This window comes from Quercus robur, chromosome 8 (genome assembly GCF_932294415.1).
Source record: "Quercus robur chromosome 8, dhQueRobu3.1, whole genome shotgun sequence".
NCBI classification, from domain to species: Eukaryota; Viridiplantae; Streptophyta; class Magnoliopsida; order Fagales; family Fagaceae; genus Quercus; species Quercus robur.
Window position 1 is genome coordinate 55,563,390 of NC_065541.1, and position 22,418 is coordinate 55,585,807.

General features: G+C 38.0%; 3 protein-coding genes across 10 annotated transcripts in view; 1 reads left to right on the forward strand and 2 right to left on the reverse strand.

Annotated features, from left to right (window-relative positions):
• LOC126697134 (arginase 1, mitochondrial) overlaps positions 1 to 10,889 on the reverse strand; it is a 51,284-nt gene extending 40,395 nt beyond the window's left edge. The window contains exon 1 of one of the 3 annotated variants that reach the window (XM_050393996.1): positions 10,784 to 10,889. The gene's annotated coding sequence lies outside the window, so the exon portion shown is untranslated. Of the gene's footprint in view, positions 1 to 10,753 lie in introns of all 3 variants that reach the window. The other 2 variants (XM_050393997.1, XM_050393998.1) reach the window with 2 other exon arrangements.
• The window catches only part of LOC126697130 (putative disease resistance protein RGA3), a 46,445-nt gene that overhangs the window by 13,011 nt on the left and 11,016 nt on the right, over positions 1 to 22,418 (forward strand). The window lies entirely within an intron of this gene.
• Positions 3,480 to 10,928, reverse strand: LOC126697135 (arginase 1, mitochondrial-like). Of its 2 annotated transcripts, none has more exons than XM_050393999.1 (7): positions 10,754 to 10,928; positions 9,462 to 9,601; positions 9,137 to 9,296; positions 8,087 to 8,220; positions 6,928 to 7,137; positions 5,185 to 5,295; positions 3,480 to 4,020 (listed from the first exon to the last, which is right to left on the reverse strand). In XM_050393999.1, exons 1-7 carry the CDS (start codon positions 10,926 to 10,928, stop codon positions 3,757 to 3,759), a joined length of 1,194 nt encoding a protein of 397 aa, XP_050249956.1. In that variant the 3' UTR covers positions 3,480 to 3,756. The 2 variants fall into 2 exon arrangements, with proteins under 2 accessions (XP_050249956.1, XP_050249957.1); XM_050394000.1 differs by having other exon boundaries at positions 3,667 to 4,022; positions 5,188 to 5,295.

Below are 22,418 nucleotides of genomic sequence, written 5' to 3' on the forward strand. Positions count from 1 at the left end.
TAATGTCACAATATTTTAGTTGAAGTTTTAAATATAAAATATAATTAAATTAAACTCAATTAAAAATATATATTAAAATACTAATGTATAAAATTGTGAGGCATAAAAAACTTATTAAAAAAATATAATCTTATTGGGCTCACTTTATGTTAATCTTACATAAAGACGCCTCAATAACTAATATTAGGAGAATTATACAATACGTATTTTATTTTTATTTATCATACCTACCTAAGTTTAATAGCTCATCAATTATTATAAAATATTCATTAAGTATAAGCTAATATCCTATATCATAAATTTGATATATTTTTCAAAATGAGTTATCAGAATTCTAAACAATTATCAATATATTATTTTAAAAAAATTGTAATTAGTCTTACAATATAAACACATGAATAAAATAATATATTTAATATAAAACAATATAAACACACAATTACCTATGAGCTACAGTGCACAACCACTTTTAGCTGTGCATTATAGCTATGGAGCCAAATTATTTGGCTTTTGGCTTCACCAATGTAGCCATGAATTTTTATTTAGTAGTGCTAAAAATAGCAATATAGTTTTTTAACACCACCACCACCAATACCAAGGGCAATTTTGTTTACAAGGGCAATTTTGTCCATGTAGCAGCATAAGAGGAGCCAATCGTGATTAAAAAGGGCATGGGCCTTAGAGATTAGAGAAAAGGGAAGAGAAAGAGAATGATAATGATGATTCCAACATTGTCAACATCAAGGTTTAGCAATGTCATTTGCTGAGTCTCACATGCCAAAATCTTGACCAACTAAACTCTATATATAAACGTCAAACGGTGAAAAACAAACGAATCGTCACGTGCTTGTCTTGTCCATCAAGTTGGTACTCCAAAATTGTGTTGTTGGTGAAAACAACATATCCTACAACTATATAACCTTTGGGGATTGGGCATTTGGGCTTTGTAAATTCAATGTTTTTATTACCCTATGACTATTAGAGAAAGGGATTGGGGGTTCTGGCAATTGGTCTTTGTTTTTGGGCATCAATTATTTTGTATCAAATAATACCACGTCATTCGTATCAAAACCAAAGATATATGTATAAAAATAACTATCCACTAATACATGTCTTTAATATGTTAGCGGGGTAGTTATTTTTTACTTGACATGTCACACACTTATTGGATTTTGGTACCGCTGACATGATATCATTTGATATCAAACACTTTCTCTAATTTAGCAGTTAGCCAACTTCTATTATCATCGACCAAAACAATTTGGAGAAGGGTCATGTTAATTGGCACCTTTAGGCAATTGTTAATAAATCATTTTAGGAAAATTTGATGCCACTTTTATGAGAAATATATAAAAAAAATGTCAAAATAATTAATTACTTTATCATTTTTTTTATAAAACATTTTTAAAAATAATTTATAATAATAAATTTTTATACTTACAATCTTGACTCGGAAATGGAAAATGATTGTAATTGGCATTTTTAGTACAAAGCTCCTGGCCTGATAGCTTTTCATGCCTACTTTTTATCAACAATGTTAGTCCCTAGTTGGCACATTTGTCACTAAGTTTATACAAACCATGTTTGTTACAAGTAGAGTGCCAAAAGATTTAAACCAAACCTAGTTTATTCTTATTTCTAAAAATAATGCCCATGGACATGAACTAGAAACTCATTTTTGACCAATTAGTAACTCTAAAGTCCTTGTTAGCTAAATTAAACCATATGTATACTATTTTATTCATCCAGCCAAATCAGGATTTAATCTTGGCTCTTTTGCATCTAAAATTTATCTAGATAAAGCATAAGATAAATTGGAATGACCATTTATAGAGATTTTTTTTTTTTTTTTTTTTAATTTTCTGCTCATTTCATTGAACTCATCATGAATTGTCTTACAACTATTATTTTGTTTATTTTATGGAATGAAAAAAATAGGTTCTATTTTCTGCCCTACTTTTGGTCTTCGACAAGGAGACACTTTATCTCCTTATATTTTTATGTCTCAACCACTCGTCCTTGTGTTTTGACCAAGCTCTTTGTTGTGAATGTAACACTATTCATTTTTATTGTTTATTAACATGAGAAATGATATGCTCACAATACTTTTAAGTGAGATGGGCCAAAAAAAAAAAAAAGTAATTATAAGTTTAAATTAGAACCAATATTAGTACTTTTTCTTTCTTTAATGTTAATTTTTTTTATATATATTTTATTCAGCAAGTTCGTCACCAGACACTTAAGACCAAAATGAAAGTTTTTAATAAAAATAATAATAAAAAATCAAATTAAAAATTTTCAAAACATAAGAGTCAAAAACTCAAAATAAAGATATCCATTGTCCTCAACGAGAATCAAAAATATGTTTTTGCCAAATAAATTTATGCGCTCATTACCTATATGGTCCTTATGAGAATGTAAACTTTATGGTGATAAACGTCTATTTACTAGGATAGGAATGGAGAAAGCAGAAAACATATGATTCTATTTTCAATTATTACTGTATGATTTGCCCAAGTGCCATTGTCGATTATCTATTGGGTGAGTATGGCGCTATGCGCTGTTGGTATTACTCATATATATTAGCCACACACACTTGGCTAAAAATGTGATGCTTTTGAACATTGGTTACAAATTTGGACAAGCTAGTAAATGTGAAAATCCAGCAGCAATATGGAGACATCCAAGGGATGAGAGTAATTAATTATACAAATCTGGAGTAACTAAAAATGGAAACAAGTTTTAGGTGCTTTGAGATACTTGAGTTATGAGTTATATGGCAATTTGATAATTAAATGGAACTTGTGAGACCCAATGCTTTGTGTTGTCACATCAAACACCAAAAGTTTTTTCATTTCTCTTTCTTTCTTTTTTCACATTTGCTCCTCCTTTCTTTCCACCCGTCGCAGGTTCAGTGCTTCTTTCTTCATTTTTTCTTCCTTTCTTCACATCTATTGCTTCTTCTTTCTTTCTCTCTCTTCTTTTTTCATCTCTTCACACTGATGCTTTTCTGGAAGCTTGCCAAGAGTTTGGATGATCTATTCCAACCACTTTTTTTTTTCTTTTCTTCAGACAATGGTCTATTCCTAATGGATGCTTGTGGAAAAATGAATGTGGAAAATATATGTAATATCATATGTTGATAAATACATATATAGGCACTAACAGCAGTGGGAACTGGGAAGAGGGCTATTTGAATTTAGGTAGTTCCCATGGAAAAGATTGGACAATTTCACTAAGCCAGAAGGCTCTTAACTATATAGGTAAATTGTATGACTAATGTAGTACGTTGTATTACATTAAAGAACTACAAAAAGTTCAGTAGAAGAAAGAATCTAGCAGAGTACCTGGCAAAAAATTCATAAGTTTATTTTTGTTACAACACCATAAGCAATTTAGTTAATGTTGTGATCAAAACATGGGAAGCATTAGTTCTAGTTCAACCTTCAACTCTAAAACATAGAAACACAACATCGAACTAGATAATAGTTGTTTACTTATCTGTTTGACAGGAGATTAAGTACAACAATGTATCGACTGTAACAGTCGTAACATTATCATGACAAGTTTTTATGGAAACCCAAATACATAAATCCCGAAAATAAGTTTTCTCGGGAACTAACAAGAAGCATATTTCTTAAGTCCATATCCTTTTATGAAACCAAAGGATGAACTAATATTTGGTATGCTGGAAGCATTGATTATTGCTGGTACATCAGTGAACAATTTGAAAATCTTGAGGGGAAGCCACAGGGTCTATAATTTTGACATCTTTGCAGCCAGTTCTCTCACCAGCTTAGCAGCTACCATTGCAGTCATACCACTAAAAGTGTCACGTTGTGGGTTGAACTCAACCACATCTGCAGCAACAACGTTACCTTGGAGGTTGTGGACGATGTTGAGAACATCACGAAAAGAGAGACCTCCTGGCTCAAGGTGAGACACTCCAGGAGCAAAAGCAGGATCAAGACAGTCCACATCTATTGAGATATACACGCCTTTTACACCATCCCCAAGTTTCTGTCAAAGGACATTTTAGATAATCAAAATGAAGTTTACAGATTCCACTTCTAACATGTGCACCTGTTTGACCAAAATTATTCTCCTATATTTTAAATTTGGTTTTAAGAAGATAATCAGACACACACACAGCCAAGAAAACCGGGGGGTGGGGGGAAGGGTGGATGTTAAGGATAAATGGAAAGTCTAGCATGAGAATCTTTTTGAACATTTAAGTGGGGGAAGGGGAATTTGAACCTGAAAATCTCATTGGAAAGACCAGGAAATGCCATTTGACCCAAAGGTCATTGGCAGTTTAACATGAGATTTAGATCACTAATTTTTAGCATATATAATAAATGCATACAAATTATTTTAGAGTACACCATCCCATGAAAAATTCATTTCACCAATAATCAAAAATAGGCTAAAATATTATTTTGGCCCCTAAACTTTAAAAAGTTATTATTTCGTTCCTAAACTTTGTAAAGAGTTTTTTTCAATAATTTAGAGACAAAAATAAGGATGAAAAAGAATTTTTTTTAATAGTTCAGGATGAAAATATATATTGTTTAAAGTTTAAGGACATAAATTGAAATATTTTCAATAGTTTAGGGATGAAGAAACAAACTTTTAGTAAAGTTTAGGGACCAAAATAATATTTTAACCTCAGAAATATCACCAATAGTATCAAAATTAAAACAGATCCAGGTATAATACAATTCAAGGCTTTAGCAAGATTCAAGTAATGGACTTTATTGAGAGAGTAGGACTTAATTGACTCACTTCAACCCATAATTGACTATATATTAGATAATGTCCTTGTTAGTGCAACTCATTACTCAATAGCTAAATTCAAACTGATTGGCCACATACACAGCACATGAAACTTATATGACTGTTACAAAGAAAATTTCCTGACTTATCTATAAAGAACATTTTTACAGTTTCACATCATAGATTTTTTTTTTTTTATGTATCTCACAGATTAACAGGTTTTCTAATACTTGCAGAACTTAAATATACTTCCACTAAAATGAATTTCCACGCATCTTAATACATATCTATATATTTGTGTATAAACATAAAGTGACATGGATATACCTAGTTAAATGAGGAGCATAAAAGTTCAAGCAAAAACCAAATAGAGTTGGGAGAATAGAAGACAGAAAAAGAGAGAGAGACCAGGTTTTCCAAAAATTCGCGATCTCTTGAATAGGTTCGCATTTCAAATTGCTCCACTCCAAATCTTTTGCCTTGTTCACGCCCTTCAATATTTATTGATCTAAGACCAACCTGAAAAGTCGACATTTAAGTTCAATATTTAAAATCCAGACTCAGGTTTATTACTTACAATTAGCAAGTTTTGATGCAGAACATATCAAAATATTAAAAACAGGGCTGGTTTAGTGAAGGGGATAATAAAAGAAGAATTAAAGGTATGATAATAGAGTAAATTGCATGGGAAGGTCAATAAGTTATCTCCAGATATAGACATTTTTCACAGATGAATGGGGTGAAAATTTCCATAAAATCTTACAAATTTATTCAAATTCAACAGCCAAGGACACTAAATGATAATGTCAAAATGCCAAAAAAATAAAAGGAATAAATGTTTCAACAGATTGAAATCAAACAATCACCAACCCAGATCACTCTCGAATTTCAATCATTACTTTCCCTTGATGTTTCTGCTGCTGTATTAATTCAATGAGGCTACATTGAAGCAACAAAAGGATTTTTCCAGAATCAAAAGAATCATTTATAATGAGACAATCATTTGTGGGCACTTTGGATTGGGGCCCTAAAAGCGGATTAGGCATGCTGCATCTCTCATACTGGTTGTCTCTCCACCTATTGCCAAAGGCAGATGGGAGTAAGGCCATTCCTTTTTTCTCCATCTCCCCACAATTTAAATGTCTTGTCACTGACATCCACAGGATAAATCTCCTTAGCTGATTGTTATAAGCCAGTACTTATCACTAAGCCAACAAAAAATCAATAGTATGCACACATAAGGTAATCAGGAATGTCAGTTAGAGGTTTCTTAATATGGGACCATTTGTATCATTTATTGGTTTTCAATAACATTAAGGTTGCCTGGAACTGGTAATCTGCAGACCAGATTTTAATTTTTAATCTCAATGAGGCAAAGGACTAATCATATCAGTCTTATTGATTAGTTCCTGTGTTTGGTTTGATTGACCCAACTTTCAGCTGTCAGATGCCAAAGCTTTTGACAAGGTCAATATCTGATCTATGGCATGCCAGATAGAAAATTAAGCATGAGATTTGATGTTTTAACTGGGACCAATTTTGTTATATGAATATTTGTTATTCCTAAAACTACAATGCATCTCAGATATTTTTAATAACAGGGTTCAGCAACTGCTTCTAAAATAAAATTGTTGTGATTTTATGGCAATTTATAGCCTGATATGATTTGTGGTCTAGAGGAGGTATAGGGGTTAGTTATGTCAGTATATCTTATTATTGATCATTTCATGTGTTTGGACCGATTAACCTCCGCTCTCAAATCCATGGTTGAGGATTCACTATGGGTACTTTGAGCATACATAACAAGCAAAAAGATTAGTTAGAATACATTGAAAAGTCAAAGTGAGTATTCAAGATGGCTACCATGGTGGCAAAATTTTGTACAACAGAACTCTTTAGAAGTGTAGCAATCAACCTAAAATTCTTATTGAGAAAAGCTTCAATGCAGAAATTGAACTGAAGATGGGGGGTCCAAGCCAAATGCCTTGAGGCACAAAATTTAAATTCATGAATCAATTTGTGAGGTGCAAGAAAGGTATGAACTCAAAGGTCAGTATATCAAATTAGCCACTAAAATAATTATTTGGTCAATATAAGATAACAGAAAATACAAGGCTGCATTTAATATCATAATACATGATAAAAGTCTACCTGCAAAAGCCGCCGAGCATAACCACCCTCCATAATACGGGCAAAAGAAGAAGCATGAGAATACTTATTTCCTTCAAAGCAATGATAGATATCTGGATGGGCATCAAGATGAAGAATATCTACAGGGCCCCCAAGCTTTTCAGAAACAGCTCTTACAACAGGATACGATATTGAGTGATCACCACCTAAAACTAACGGGCGTAACGGAGCCTGAAAGAGCATGGGTCTCATTAGGATCGAAATGACCACTTTAAACCAAAAGGTAGTTGGCAATAGACAATTATTGGATAGTAAAATCTCACACCAAATGGTCCAAACATTTTCATAAAACAGACAGTATCACTGAAGCTTTCAAGGGAACAGATCTCTTTGGTCAAAGCAAGCATGTAAAACAAGCACCATACCAAACGGACTAGCTGACTTCGATTCTATCACATGTTAAAGGTGGCCGACTTTATTCCACTTGTTCAAGACATTGAGAAAAGGCAAAATCTTAACCACCCCCCCCTTCCACCCAAAATTTTTAGGGAAAGGTAAATAGCTCTCACTAAGCCATACAGGACTGAACTTGTGTCCTCATTCTCCACTTCTTCTTTTAGTGATGTGGAGATGCCATTTGGTCCAACAACCATTGGAAGAGAAGCTAGAATTCTCGGCAAAACCACACCCTTGCCATTTTACTAAGCAATCTCATAGTGACAACCCAAAATTTGGGACCCTCCAAATGTTTAGCTTGATAATTTTTGACAATTAATCCAAGACAGAAATAATCTTACTGATGTGTTTCTTCTTGGAGTCAATAATTTTTATTTGACTAGAATTGCCAAGAAGCTCCAAAGATATAAAGTAAAAACAAGTCAATCTAGACAGCATCAAGTGAATGATAAGTATTGCACAAAACATTCAGCAAGTAAATAGAATTAACCCTAAGGAGGATATCAGTGATGACGAAGGAAAATTGCAAAAAGCTTTTAACAATAAGAACATCCAACATAACTAGCTAGGAAAAATATTTAATTAAACTAGACCAAAACAAGACAATGCTGCAGGGTTTAATTCAAAGATCTGACCAGAGGAAACCGTTTAGGTTGTAATTTAGAAATTCCAATACATAATGCCCATAATTTGAAATGGAAGCTTACAGAAAAGGACATCTCACCTCTTCCATAACTAGCTTGACAGAGTCACTTATGACATTCATCAATCTGTCATCATCCACACCACAATCTCTAATTTCTTGGACAGGGACATCGCCAACATCACTTAGCACCCGTGGGTCTTTTAATTCTTTCCCTGCATTTCCCAGCATCAATGTCAGTATGTCACAGTGCACACATATACTGCTAAATGTGACTGACTGATCAGATATTATTAGTATCCATCAACACATCTTTGCAACGAAAATGTTCAAAACTCAAATTTATATGAGAGGTTAAGATCTGAATTCGATCCTACCATATAGAGACTCCATGAGAACATGAATCAACAACGCAAAACACTAAAAATATTATTAGAGACATCCATCGGCAATCAATTGAAGGCATATGCACCATGCAGGAACACCCTTTCCAAATAACAATAAATATAAAAAAATTTAGTTAGTTGTTACGTTTCAAAACAATGCTGAAAACTAGCATCTCGAGTTCCAAGATAAAACTCGAGTTTTTAAGTCACGATTTGTAAGTGGATGGGTCTGTTGTGGAAAAAAATCCAGGTGAAAATAGAGTTTTAAAGACACGATTTCCATAAATTACATAAAAACGCCGCTATAGGGCTTTAAAACGTCACTATAGGGCTTAAAAACGCCACTATAGCGCTCCCAGAACCTGGTATGATCAGGTTATAAAAATTGCAGAAAATCGCCGCTATAGTACTTAAAAACGCCACTATAGGACTTAAAAACGCCACTATAGGATAAAATTTGTTTGCATGGAACTCAAGTCTTAAAAACTCAAGATCTATGTGGCATTTTTAGTCCAAATCGTTCAGCCAAACACTCGCAAAGCGAGTCTTTGGGACTCGGGTTTTAATATGGATCTCGAGATGCTATTTTCTTTAAAACTTTAAAACGTTGCCTAACTTACTACATACTTGCCCATTGCACTGCTACTCTGCCCATTCCCTCGACCATGTAGGCACAACTTATCCTACAATAGTTAAATGCTTAAGATTTCCAACAGTCCGTCCAGAGGCAGACTACTGTTCATACCTTCTTCAGTTGTTGAGTTTGTGCTACCACACCAGATCGCCTCTCTAATGGGAGGAGGTGCAAATGCAGGCCCCTGAAGAAATGATGAGTTATGTCCTAAAGGTACTCCAAGAAGAGATGTCGTTGCAACAGCACCTCCTAAAGCACGAACAAGCTCTCCCTAACAAAAACCAATAATAAGTTTTTCAGTATTGTGCCTTTTTGCAAAGGTCCGATTCAGATCATCTTATATCAAATTACTAGCACATAGAATTACACAAGACAACAAACTAATAATGACTACAACAACGTGATAAAAGTTTTCAAAACAAACATCAAAATATACCTTAAGCTTTGCCTTCTCACGGATAAGTGTAAGGGAAGCATCAATAACACGATTTTGGCCCTTTTCTAGCAAATCAGCAGGGATTGCAGCACTTAGTTTGTGAAAGAAACGAATTCCTGTCCGCCCTAGGCTTGACATGTCTGTAAAACATTTATCAAGAACAAAAAACACTTATTTTGCTACTAATTTACTCAAAGACCCATGCATACAGATAATAAAAAGGCAAAGAAGTTGCTAAAACTGATAACAATTTGACGAACCTAAGTATAGTTTGAAGATAACATAAGATGTTAACTTATTTTAACTTCATACCTGATAAAGAATGTGACTTATTTAACAAGCAACATTATGTCCACAAAAAATACAGAGGAGTCCCAAAATTTGTCACAAAGAACAATCTAGGTGGGACTATTTCTTTAATAGCATGTCATAGTAGTATAGTTGAACTACTAATACAAAGATTTCCGCATAGAAACACTTTCAAATCACTTGGATAGAAATATCACAGTTGAACCAAAAACTGATAATGGATGATAAAAGAAGTGGTTCATTTCTAAATCTTTTATCAGAACTGGCAGCAAGCACATTGAAGAGGACAATTTTATTATGTAGCCAAACAATCCAAAAATCCATCACAGTCACAGTTGCAAATATATACAGGACAATCTTAATTACAAGAACCTTAAAAAGATATAAAGCCAACGAGCTCTCTAGCTCAACTGCCACCTCCTCGTCTTATAAGTTCTAAGCAAATGGTAAGGTCGTGGAAGTAAAAACCTATTGGATGCGTGTGTAACTTACCAATTAAAAAAGAAAGAAAGATAAATCTTGATCACAAGTCATGCTAACAGGGCGTTATGGAACATCATAATATCTCAGTTGTGCCAAGATTCAGCATATTCAACACAAACTGGTAACATCCCAAATTAAAATTTTCAAATTTATAAACTATGGATAAAGTTATCTACCAACCATCTCTTTCAGACCTCGTGCAAGCGAGAGCCTTTTGTATAAAACCTTTTTTTTTTTTAATATACATAAGTGATTAAAAATAATCAATTAAACTGTTCATGTCATAGTACATGCTGAACTAGTGTTTAGTCCTTCCAAATTGACAACATAGTAAATCACGTCCATGTTACTCCTCGGACAAAATTATTACACCCGAATTCGATTTCTTGATTCTCTGTTTTTTTACCACCCCAGATAATTCCCATCTTCTAACAAAATCATTACTTTTGAATTTAAAAACAAAAAACACAAACTGAGATGAAGAGTGATTGCATTCGTACCTTGAAGCTTGGAGGCGATGAAGATGAATATGCAGAGAGAGAGAGAGTCCAAAACGAAAATGACTTGTATAGTGGTGGGTGGCAATTGGGTATTGGAGCTGGATTTAAGAGGAAGAAAAAAGCATGCAGCTTTTTGCAGTGAGGGGGTCACTCTCTTGTGAGAGAAAAGTAACATGCATTGAAAACGTGTAATATCTTTTCTAATAGTACAAGCATGAATATAGATAATGGAGGGAAATTCTTAGCTAGTCCCAGCCAATAAGCTGATACCATGCTACAATAGAAAAGATAGATTACATTATCCTAACTGTCACATCAACACAATAACCATTGGTCACTCTCTTGTGAGAGAGAAGTGACATGCATTGGAAACGTGCAATAACTTCTCTAATAGTACAAGCATGAATATAAATATTGGTCACTCTCTTGTGAAAGAGAAGTAACATGCATTGGAAACGTGCAATAACTTCTCTAATAGTATAAGCATGAATATAAATAATGGGAGGAAATTCTTAGCTAGTCCCAGCCAATAAGCTGATGCCACAGTAGAAAAGATAGATTACATTATCCTAATTGCCACATCAACACAATAACCATTGGTCACTCTCTTGTGAGAGAGAAGTGACATGCATTGGAAACGTGCAATAACTTCTCTAATAGTACAAGCATGAATATAAATATTGGTCACTCTCTTGTGAAAGAGAAGTAACATGCATTGGAACGTGCAATAACTTCTCTAATAGTATAAGCATGAATATAAATAATGGGAGGAAATTCTTAGCTAGTCCCAGCCAATAAGCTGATGCCACAGTAGAAAAGATAGATTACATTATCCTAACTGCCACATCAACACAATAACCATTGGCCACTCTCTTGTGAGAGAGAAGTAACATGCATTGGACACATGCAATAACTTCTCTAATAGTACAAGCATGAATATAGCTAAATGGTTACTCTCTTGTGAGAGAGAAGTAACATGCATTGGAAACATGCAATAACTTCTCTAATAGTACAAGCAAGAATATAGCTAAATGGTTACTCTCTTGTGAGAGAGAAGTAACATGCATTGGAAACATGCAATAACTTCTCTAATAGTACAAGCAAGAATATAGATAATGGGGGGAAATTCTTAGCTAATCCAGCCAATAGCTGATGCCATGGTAGAAAAGATAGATTACATTTTTTTTTTGGGGGGTTAAAAGATGATATATTAAAAAGAACTAAGGAACTACAACTGACTCGGGACAAAGCCATTGAGGTCATCCTCAAAAACTTTCCTTATGTCTACAGGCGAACATTCAAAATAGATAAAATCAGAGTTTTTTTTTAGCAGCCACTTTTGCTGGCACATCAGCATAGCGGTTTGATTGACGATAACAGTGGTTGAATTTGATCTGGCTGAACCTAGAGATTAAGTGCTTGCAATCATCCAAAATAGGGGAGACTATGTTATTTTCATGATAGACATTCTAAAAGGCATCTACTATGGCCTTTGCATCTACCTCAACAACAAGAGTAGATATATTTAAATTGTTGCACATCATTAGCCCGTCCCTAAGACCCCATAACTTGGCCACAAAGCTTGTAGTTATCCCAATCCGCCTAGAAAAACCTGCAAGCCATCCACCATGCTCATCCCTCACAATACCCCCACACCCTGCTAAACTCGGATTACCCGAGGCAACTCCATCAGTGTTCAGCTTGCACCAACCTTCTAGTGGTCTCTCCCAACGCACTCTCTTAATTATACTTCGAGTAGGACCTCTGGGGGAAGACACGCAATACATAAACTCCAAAGTTTGTTGAATTATCTCTGCAGCCAGCCTTGGGTTTTGGCTCTTCCTGTTGAAAACAGCATTGTTCCTACATTTCCATAAATTCCAAAGAGCAAAGAGGTAAACCATATTCCATGGGGGATTTCCAGGATTATAGCTACTGATAGTCTTTCCATTCACATTGAGCCAATCTTGCAGGTTAGTCAGCCAGAAGCATTGATTCGTCATTTTCACTCCCAGTTGAAGCCAAACAGCCTTAACTCATAAGCAATCTCTGAGCACATGCAGAACTGTTTTAGGATCTCTTTGACAAATTGGACAAATGTCCTCATCCACCACACCCCTTCGCCCCAAGCAATGCTTCACCCTAATGCTTTCATGAGCACATCTCCACAAAAATGTTATGATACGAGGCAGCGTTTTTGATTTCCATATCCAACTGGCAATAAAAGTTTGGCTAGGGGCAGAACCCCCTACTAGATTATAGGCGCTCTTCAATTCGAAATTACCTTTTGGATTATCTACCCATGCAAATCTGTCGCTACCTCTCCCTGTTATTGAAACCGGGGTAGCTTGGATCATCAACCTAATGTCTTCAGAAAGATCAAAAGGAATTTTGGACCAATCCCAACCCGTGTCCACCAGAACATCCTTGACTTCACAATGAGCTGCTTCTTGAGTTAAGGGACCTTGTATCAATTTACGAATAGGCCCTCTCTTCGTCCAATTCCCTTGCCAAAAACTCAAATTGTTGTCTCTACCAACTATCCACATACTGCCCTTAGTGAACACCTCTCTTCCTCTTTTAATCGCTGTCCAAACCTGCGAACAAGGGAGCCTATCAGCACTAATAGCCCTTTCTCTCCGCTGGTTGCAATACTTATGCTTCAGGACTTTAACCCATAGAGCTTCCTTTTTTGTAGACAGCCTCCAATTAAGCTTGGCAAGCAAGGAGATGTTCCTTCCCTTCGCTGTTTGCAGTCCGAGGCCTCCTTCATCTTTTGGTTTTGTCACCTTTTGCCACCTCACCCAATGGATCTTCTTCGCAGCTTCGGATGTTCCCCAAAGGAAATTGCGATTCACCCGATCTATTCCTTCAAGAATTTTCCCCGGGAGGTGGGTACACTGCATTACATAAGCAGGGATAGTTGCTAAGGAAGCTTGAATTAAAATAGAGCGACTAACCAGTGATAGCATATTTGCTTTCCAGCCTGCTAATTTATGCTTCACTCTATCCAAAATGAAGTTATAATCTTGGGAGGAGGATCTAGGATGCTTTAAAGGAATTCCTAGATACTTACCAAGATTAGGAGTGGAAGCAAAACCAAGAATATCACAAAGTGACTCCCTTGTGTCTCTATCGACATTAGGCGAGAAATAAACTCTCGACTTAGCTTCACTCACCGTTTGCCCGGAAATACTACAAAAATCATCCAGAACATCCCTGATAGCTGAACAGTTTACATAATCAGCTCTAGCAAAGAAAACAAGGTCGTCTGCGAAGAACAAGTGAGAGAGGGCCGAACCACTTTGAGATGCCTTGACTGGATGCCAGAGATTCCCATTGCATTTTTCTTCAATGAGATGGCCAAGAAAATCCATACAAAGAATGAATAAATAAGGGGATAAGGGGTCCCCTTGTCTTATTACCCTTTGGGTCAAGGGCTTCTCCATTAAACAAAAGCGAAGTTGAGACCATGGAGATGCAGCTCATTATGAGCTCAATGAGATCCGTAGGTAAGTTAGCTCTAATGAGGGAATCCCTAATAAAACTCCATTCAAGCTTGTCATACGCCTTCTCTAATTTGGCATTTAGCCGATTATCATTGACCAAAACAATTTGGAGAATGGTCATATTAATCGGTACTTTTAAGGCAATTATTAATAAACCATTTTAGGAAAGTTTTGACATCACGAATATAAAAAAAAAATGTCAAAATAATTAATTGCTTTATCATTTTTCTTATAATATATTTTTTAAAATAATTTATAATAATTAATTTTTACACTTACAATCCTGCCTTGGAAATGGAAAATGATTGTAGTTGGTATTTTTAGTACAAAGCACCTGGCCTGATAGCTTTCCATGCCTGCTTTTTATCAACAGTGTTAGTCCCTAGTTGGCACCTTCGTCATTAAGTTTATACAAACCATATTTGTTACAAGTAGAGTGCCAAAAGATTTAAACCAAACCTAGATTATTCTTGTGGGGCCCAACAGTCTATGGGCCCGGCGCGCTCGCTTATGGGGAGTCCACAGGTCACCAAACTAAAGGAGGCCAGGGCCCAAGCCCAAAAATAGTGAGCCCGGTGTGGTTCAAAGGTACGTCCGAGGACCGCTCAGTCCTCGGAAAGCCCAGAACCCCATTGACAAGAATGGGATACAGGCAGACTTGAAAGATCAGAAAATATCTCACGGAAATAGTCTTTAAATATCCTTCATTGACATGACATCGCCCCAAACAGAGCCGGATTTTTAGGCTTTATGGACCATCTCCCACAATTCAGGGATTAGACTGATGGGACAGATATCTGCCCTGGAAAGATCGACCCTACACGTGGACGAAGGACGACAAACGTAGGCTAGTATAAAAGAAAATGTTATGTGACCAAGAAAAGGAGTCTCCCATGGAGCTCCTGAAAAAGAACTTGATGAAAGAGAATGTCTGAAGAATATACGCCGGACATCACCTAAAAAACCCGCCGACGGGCAATCGGGGACAACACCACCGCTCCTCGGACAGTATCCGAGGAGCCAGATCCTCCTCAATGCAAGATCGAAGGGCCTGAATATCCAGCCCAAAGCTTTATCTCATGTTGGTTCATCTAAAGTCCGGCCCAAAATGCCATCCTGTGATCCAACGCTGGCCTTTTAACCCCACTCTCTACAAATATTATTGTGAGGGACTTTCCGTGTACGAGCCCAACATCGTCGCTGGGCTGTTACAGATTTTGTGTCCTTACAATTGGCGCCGTCTGTGGGAAGGCTTGTGCGTTGGCACGGGTGGTGCATGAGTCAGCTCTCCAATAACCGGAGATTCACGAGTTTTTCCCATCTCCGGCGACGTACAGTTACTGCTCCGCCATAAGCCTCTGCTGGGGGCTACGCCTTACACTGCCAACGGAGCGGACAGCTCTAGGGGCTTGCGGCCTCGAACCTGCTCCTCCCTCCCTGGCCTAGGGGCTGACCTTCGAAAGATAAATCAATATAGAGAAAAGACGCCAAAGATGACATCTTAAAAGTAATGGACAGAACCAAGGCCTTGCATGGTCCTCGGACCCAAGCCTATGGGGAAACCAAGTACAAAGAAGACATCTTAAAAGTAATTGACAGAACCAAGGCCTTGCATGGTCCTCGGACCCAAGCCTATGGGGAAACCAAGTACAAAGAAGACATCTTAAAAGTAATGGACAGAACCAAGGCCTTGCATGGTCCTCGGACCCAAGCCTATGGGGAAACCAAGTACAAAGATGACATCTTAAAAGTAATGGACAGAACCAAGGCCTTGCATGGTCCTCGGACCCAAGCCTATGGGGAAACCAAGTACAAAGAAGACATCTTAAAAGTAATGGACAGAACCAAGGCCTTGCATGGTCCTCGGACCCAAGCCTGTGGGGAAACCAAATACAAAGAAGACATCTTAAAAGTAATGGACAGAACCAAGGCCTTGCATGGTCCTCGGACCCAAGCCTGTGGGGAAACCAAGTACAAAGAAGATACCTTACAAGTAATGGACAGAACCAAGGCCTTGCATGGTCCTCGGACCCAAGCCTATGGGGAAACCAAGTACAAAGAAGACATCTTAAAAGTAATGGACAGAACCAAGGCCTTGCATGGTCCTCGGACCCAAGCCTATGGGGAAACCAAGTACAAAGATGACATCTTAAAAGTAATGGACAGAACCAAGGCCTTGCATGGTCCTCGGACCCAAGCCTATGGGGAAACTAAGTACAAAGATGACATCTTAAAAGTAATGGACAGAACCAAGGCCTTGCATGGTCCTCGGACCCAAGCCTATGGGGAAACCAAGTACAAAGATGACATCTTAAAAGTAATGGACAGAACCAAGGCCTTGCATGGTCCTCGGACCCAAGCCTATGGGGAAACCAAGTACAAAGAAGACATCTTAAAAGTAATGGACAGAACCAAGGCCTTGCATGGTCCTCGGACCCAAGCCTATGGGGAAACCAAGTACAATGAAGACATCACTGGAACCCCCTATATCCTAGTCGATTGCTTAGATGGATTGCTTAGAAATCATCAGCCTTGGACGATATTCACGTGCTTATCACAGAATATCCAACTGATATCTCGGTTAGTTTTCTTAAGTTTCATTTATTATGAATTATCGATGTAATGCCTGGTATTGTCGATAAATTGGAGTTAGTTGAATTATGCTTCAAGCCATTCGGCTCTAAATACTCTTGAAGAAACGCACACATAGGGCACACCCATTCAAGAAACAGTGTTGTCAAAGAAACAGTGCTCAAAACAAGTAAAGAAATTTCCATTTTTATTACGATGAAGAAATAGTACAGTGTACAAATGAAAAGCTGGAGTCGGCCTACGTCAGAGCTTACTACACAAAAAAAAAAAGAAAAAAAAAAGAAAAATACAAGAAAGCTGGAGAAAGCCGAAGAGGTATGTCGGAGGAAAGGTTGGCTACAGCTCCGAGACCTTATTCTTCCCCCGCACCCTTACATGCCCATAACTCAGGCAGCCAAAAAGACCCAACTTGAACCTGACACCGTTGAAGAAAAGGTGCAGGGAGTTGGAGGTGATGGGGCTTTCTCTAAATATACACCTGCCGCAGAGCAGAGGCGCTGATGGAGGAAAACCCTTCTTCTGCCATACCAAAGTGCTGGCATGAACAGAGCCTGCTTCGGATTTTGGCTAAAAGAGGGAGAGACGCCGTTATCCCTCGGTGGAGATGGAATACTCTCCTGAACTTGTGCTTCCTGCGCCCATACCTTACTGTTATAAGCTTCATGAAGGCACGGCGCTTCTGCGGCGAAGACACTTCCTTCTTCCCAACCCTCACTTTCAACATGTTATGCAAAAAAGGGAGAACTCCGGATATGGAAACGTGATGTGGGAGAAAACTAAAAGACTGGGCGTATATATGAAGCAACCCTTTCTCCCTCCTATTTATTTGAAAAGACAAGATAGTGGCAGTCAACTCACGCGGCGTCCCAAGGAGCGCTACAGACAAAGTGGTCTTGGCTCAACTTCCAACGTCAACTGCAGCCAAAAGACTGAGGGAGCCTCGTTAAGGCGCGCCTCGATCTTTGGGGCGTCAGAAAAGTACTGCATGGCCAGAGGTTGCAGAAATATCTCTTAATACGCGGGCTCATTGGATTCGCGACCCAGGCCCGCTTTGCGTGAAGGCCCACGGACACCCTGTTTGGCACCTCGGGAAATACTCAATGAAAGGGAAAATCCGAACTCGAAGTCTTGGACAGAACCTAAGGCTTGCATGGTCCTCGGACTCAAGCTAAAAGGGGAAACCAAGTACTAATGCAGACATTGGTCTTGGACAGAACCTAAGGCTTGCATGGTCCTCGGACTCAAGCTAAAAGGGAAAACCAAGTACTAAGGCAGACATTGGTCTTGGACAGAACCTAAGGCTTGCATGGTCCTCGGACTCAAGCTAAAAGGGGAAACCAAGTACTAATGCAGACATTGGTCTTGGACAGAACCTAAGGCTTGCATGGTCCTCGGACTCAAGCTAAAAGGGAAAACCAAGTACTAAGGCAGACATTGGTCTTGGACAGAACCTAAGACTTGCATGGTCCTCGGACTCAAGCTAAAAGGGGAAACCAAGTACTAATGCAGACATTGGTCTTGGACAGAACCTAAGGCTTGCATGGTCCTCGGACTCAAGCTAAAAGGGAAAACCAAGTACTAAGACAGACATTGGTCTTGGACAGAACCTAAGGCTTGCATGGTCCTCGGACTCAAGCTAAAAGGGAAAACCAAGTACAAAGGCAGACATTGGTCTTGGACAGAACCTAAGGCTTGCATGGTCCTCGGACTCAAGCTAAAAGGGAAAACCAAGTACAAAGGCAGACATTGGTCTTGGATAGAACCTAAGGCTTGCATGGTCCTCGAACTCAAGTTAAAAGGGAAACCAAGTACTAATGCAGACATCTGTCTTGGACAGAACCTAAGGCTTGCATGATCCTCGGACTCAAGCTAAAAAGAGAAAACCTAGTACCGATAAAGACCCAAGTCTCGGACTCAAGCCTAAAGGGAAAATGTCAAGTACATAGGATGAAACGCATAAGTCTAGAACAAAACCCAGGTTTTACAAAGTCCTCGGACTCAGGCTCATTGGGAGATCAACTGCCCGAATGAAGAAATTTCTCGGCTTCAATACTGGAAAGGGTTAAGTCTCGCGTATCATGAAAACAGCAGAACAACCTAATGATCGTCAACCAAAAGAGGCCATTCATCCGGTGGGTAACACGTCCTCGGACAGCTACTTCTTACATCTTATCGAAGCATTTAACACACATCACGGCCAATTTTAAGATAAGTCTCATTCCTTACTGGTCGGATTGCCATGTTGAATAATATTTTTGTTAAAGTCATCGTGGCATCTTTTTATCAACGATTACTTTGGCCTTATTTATTATCGATTGAAGTGCTATACTATTATGCCGAGCAGCGCTTTCACATTTGTTAAAATATATAAACAAGACATACGAAATAGAGTAACAGTAACTTTTATTAATATGAAAAATTGTTACAACGTACAAGGAAGGGCTAAAACAAGCCTATACAAAAAATGAACTGTTAAAACAGTAACAACATCCGTAACACAAGTAAGCAAACCATCAGGTGTCTTCTGAATTCGCCTTCAAAGTCTTTCTGAACTCTATGCCTCAGTACTGCTCGTATCAGGAGAAGATCCTTATACAAAAATAATGAAGGAGAAGGAAGAAGAATTGGAAGACATGGAAGCACTTCAGCAAGCTCTTGTCACTGAAGAATGCAAGGGAAAAAGAAGATGGAAGACATGAGCGGGAAGGAGGAGAAGAAGATGGAAGCAATGAAAAGAAAGTAAAAGGAGCAAAAGAGGGAGAAGGGGAGCCTTATTAGGTATGCTCATGAGAGAGCAGATGGAGATGACAAGGGATGTTTTCGACTCAGTCACACCAGGAATGGGGTGTGACGAGTCCCTGCTTCGGATTTTGGCTAGAAGAATGGGGAGGCAAATCTTAAGCCTCCGCCACCCTTGCCCCGACCGAGCCATCTCGAGTTTTGTTGGGACATGGCGTTTCTGGGAAAGGAAGGGTTTGTTCATGGTGGATTATTATGAGATAAGTATTATTGGATAGGGAGTAACCGGATGGAGGAAGTGGATTCTGGGAAGAACGTGAGGGATTCGGATATGAAAGGGTCACCCTCTGTCTTCTCTCTTTATATAGGGGACGAAGAAGAGGGTATGAGACACATTCAAATCCTCAAGGAAATCCAGAGTATGACGCGCCGTTTCGTTCTCCCACACCATCAGTAACCGTTGCATCTGGAAGGTCTCGTAAATGGTAAGAGATTAAAGGCACGTTGCAGATAACCACGCGGCATAACGGCCACGTACATAAATCCAGGAAAAACGGCTCGTAGACCGGCGCATCCCTCGTGGAGGTGAAGAGTCATCAACGTTGATCAAGGGCCGAATTAAATGAGCCGCAGTCAAGGCTCGGTATTACCAAAACCCACCTTTCCAACCAAGACGTTGGACAGCAGGGTTTTGAGGGGCTATTGTGGGGCCCAACAGTCTATGGGCCCGGTGCGCTCGCTTATGGGGAGTCCACAGGTCACCAAACTAAAGGAGGCCAGGGCCCAAGCCCAAAAATAGTGAGCCCGGTGTGGTTCAAAGGTACGTCCGAGGACCGCTCAGTCCTCGGAAAGCCCAGAACCCCATTGACAAGAATGGGATACAGGCAGACTTGAAAGATCAGAAAATATCTCATGGAAATAGTCTTTAAATATCCTTCATTGACATGACATCGCCCCAGACAGAGCCGGATTTTTAGGCTTTATGGACCATCTCCCACAATTCAGGGATTAGACTGATGGGACAGATATCTGCCCTGGAAAGATCGACCCTACACGTGGACGAAGGACGACAAACGTAGGCTAGTATAAAAGAAAATGTTATGTGACCAAGAAAAGGAGTCTCCCATGGAGCTCCTGAAAAAGAACTTGATGAAAGAGAATGTCTGAAGAATATACGCCGGACATCACCTAAAAAACCCGCCGACGGGCAATCGGGGACAACACCACCGCTCCTCGGACAGTATCCAAGGAGCCAGATCCTCCTCAATGCAAGATCGAAGGGCCTGAATATCCAGCCCAAAGCTTTATCTCATGTTGGTTCATCTAAAGTCCGGCCCAAAATGCCATCCTGTGATCCAACGCTGGCTTTTTAACCCCACTCTCTACAAATATTATTGTGAGGGACTTTCCGTGTACGAGCCCAACATCGTCGCTGGGCTGTTACAGATTTTGTGTCCTTACAATTCTTATTTCTAAAAATAATGCCCATGGACATGAACTAGCTAGAAACTCATTTTTGACCAATTAGTAACTCTAAAGTCCTTGTTGGAAAAATTAAACCATATGGATACCATTTTATTCATCCAGCCAAATCAGGATTTAATCTTGGCTCTTTTGCATCTAAAATTGATAAAGCATACGATAAATTAGAATGACCATTTATAGAGAATTCTTCTTCTTCTTTTTTTTTTTTTTAAACAAATTTTCTGCTCATTTCATTGAACTCATCATGAATTGTCTTACAACTATTATTTTGTTTATTTTATGGAATGGAAAAAATAGGTTCTATTTTCTGCTCTACTTTTGGTCTTCGACAAGGAGACACTTTATCTCCTTATATTTTTATGTGTCTCAACCACTTGTCCTTGTGTTTTGACCAAGCTCTTTAAACAAAAAAACTTAAACCTTTAACAATAAAACATCATCCCGTTGTGTTTAATTATTTCCAATGTGCCGATGACATGTTCCTTTTACTCACTCCTAATTTGAGTGTAGATAGCTTTTTGCTATCTTTCCTAAGATATTGTACTTAAGTTTTGCCTAAACATTAAAATCTAAAATTTAAAAGTCAAGGCACCAAAATCAAAATAACCCAAAATTTGAATTGGCATGTTTTATTATGATTTAGAAGATTTGTAAGAAAAGAGGTCTTATTAGGACCGAGATGATCGGACTTTACAAAAAACTAGTATGTAACCCCGTGCTTATGCACGGGAATGGTGAATTGTAGATAGCTTATGACATGTTCCTTTTACTCACTCCTAATTTGAGTGTAGATAGCTTTTTGCTATCTTTTCCAACTTAATTGTATTTTACCTAAGATATTGTACTTAAGTTTTGCCTAAACATTAAAATTTAAAATTTAAAATTCAAGGCACCAAAATCAAAATGACCCAAAATTTGAATTGGCATGTTTTATTATGATTTAGAAGATTTGTAAGAAAAGAGGTCTTATTAGGACTGAGATGATCGGACTTTACAAAAAACTAGTATGTAACCTGTGCTTATGCACGAGAATGGTGAATTGTAGTGGTGCTATTGATTTAACTTGGATTATTAAACATATAGGATATTAGTTCGACCAGAATATTTGAAGATACTAAAATAATTTTTCCTTTCAATTTTCATGATATTGGCTACATCAAGTTTCTTATTACATTACTATTATGTATATAATTTTGAAAATCACTGCTAGATACTACATATACAATATTAATTCACAATCTTTGTCTGTGAAATTCTACTAAATACAACGTAATAAAAGAATAAATTAGTTCAATAGTATCTCCTAAATTAAATGGAAGTGTATGTAATCATTTAGCTCA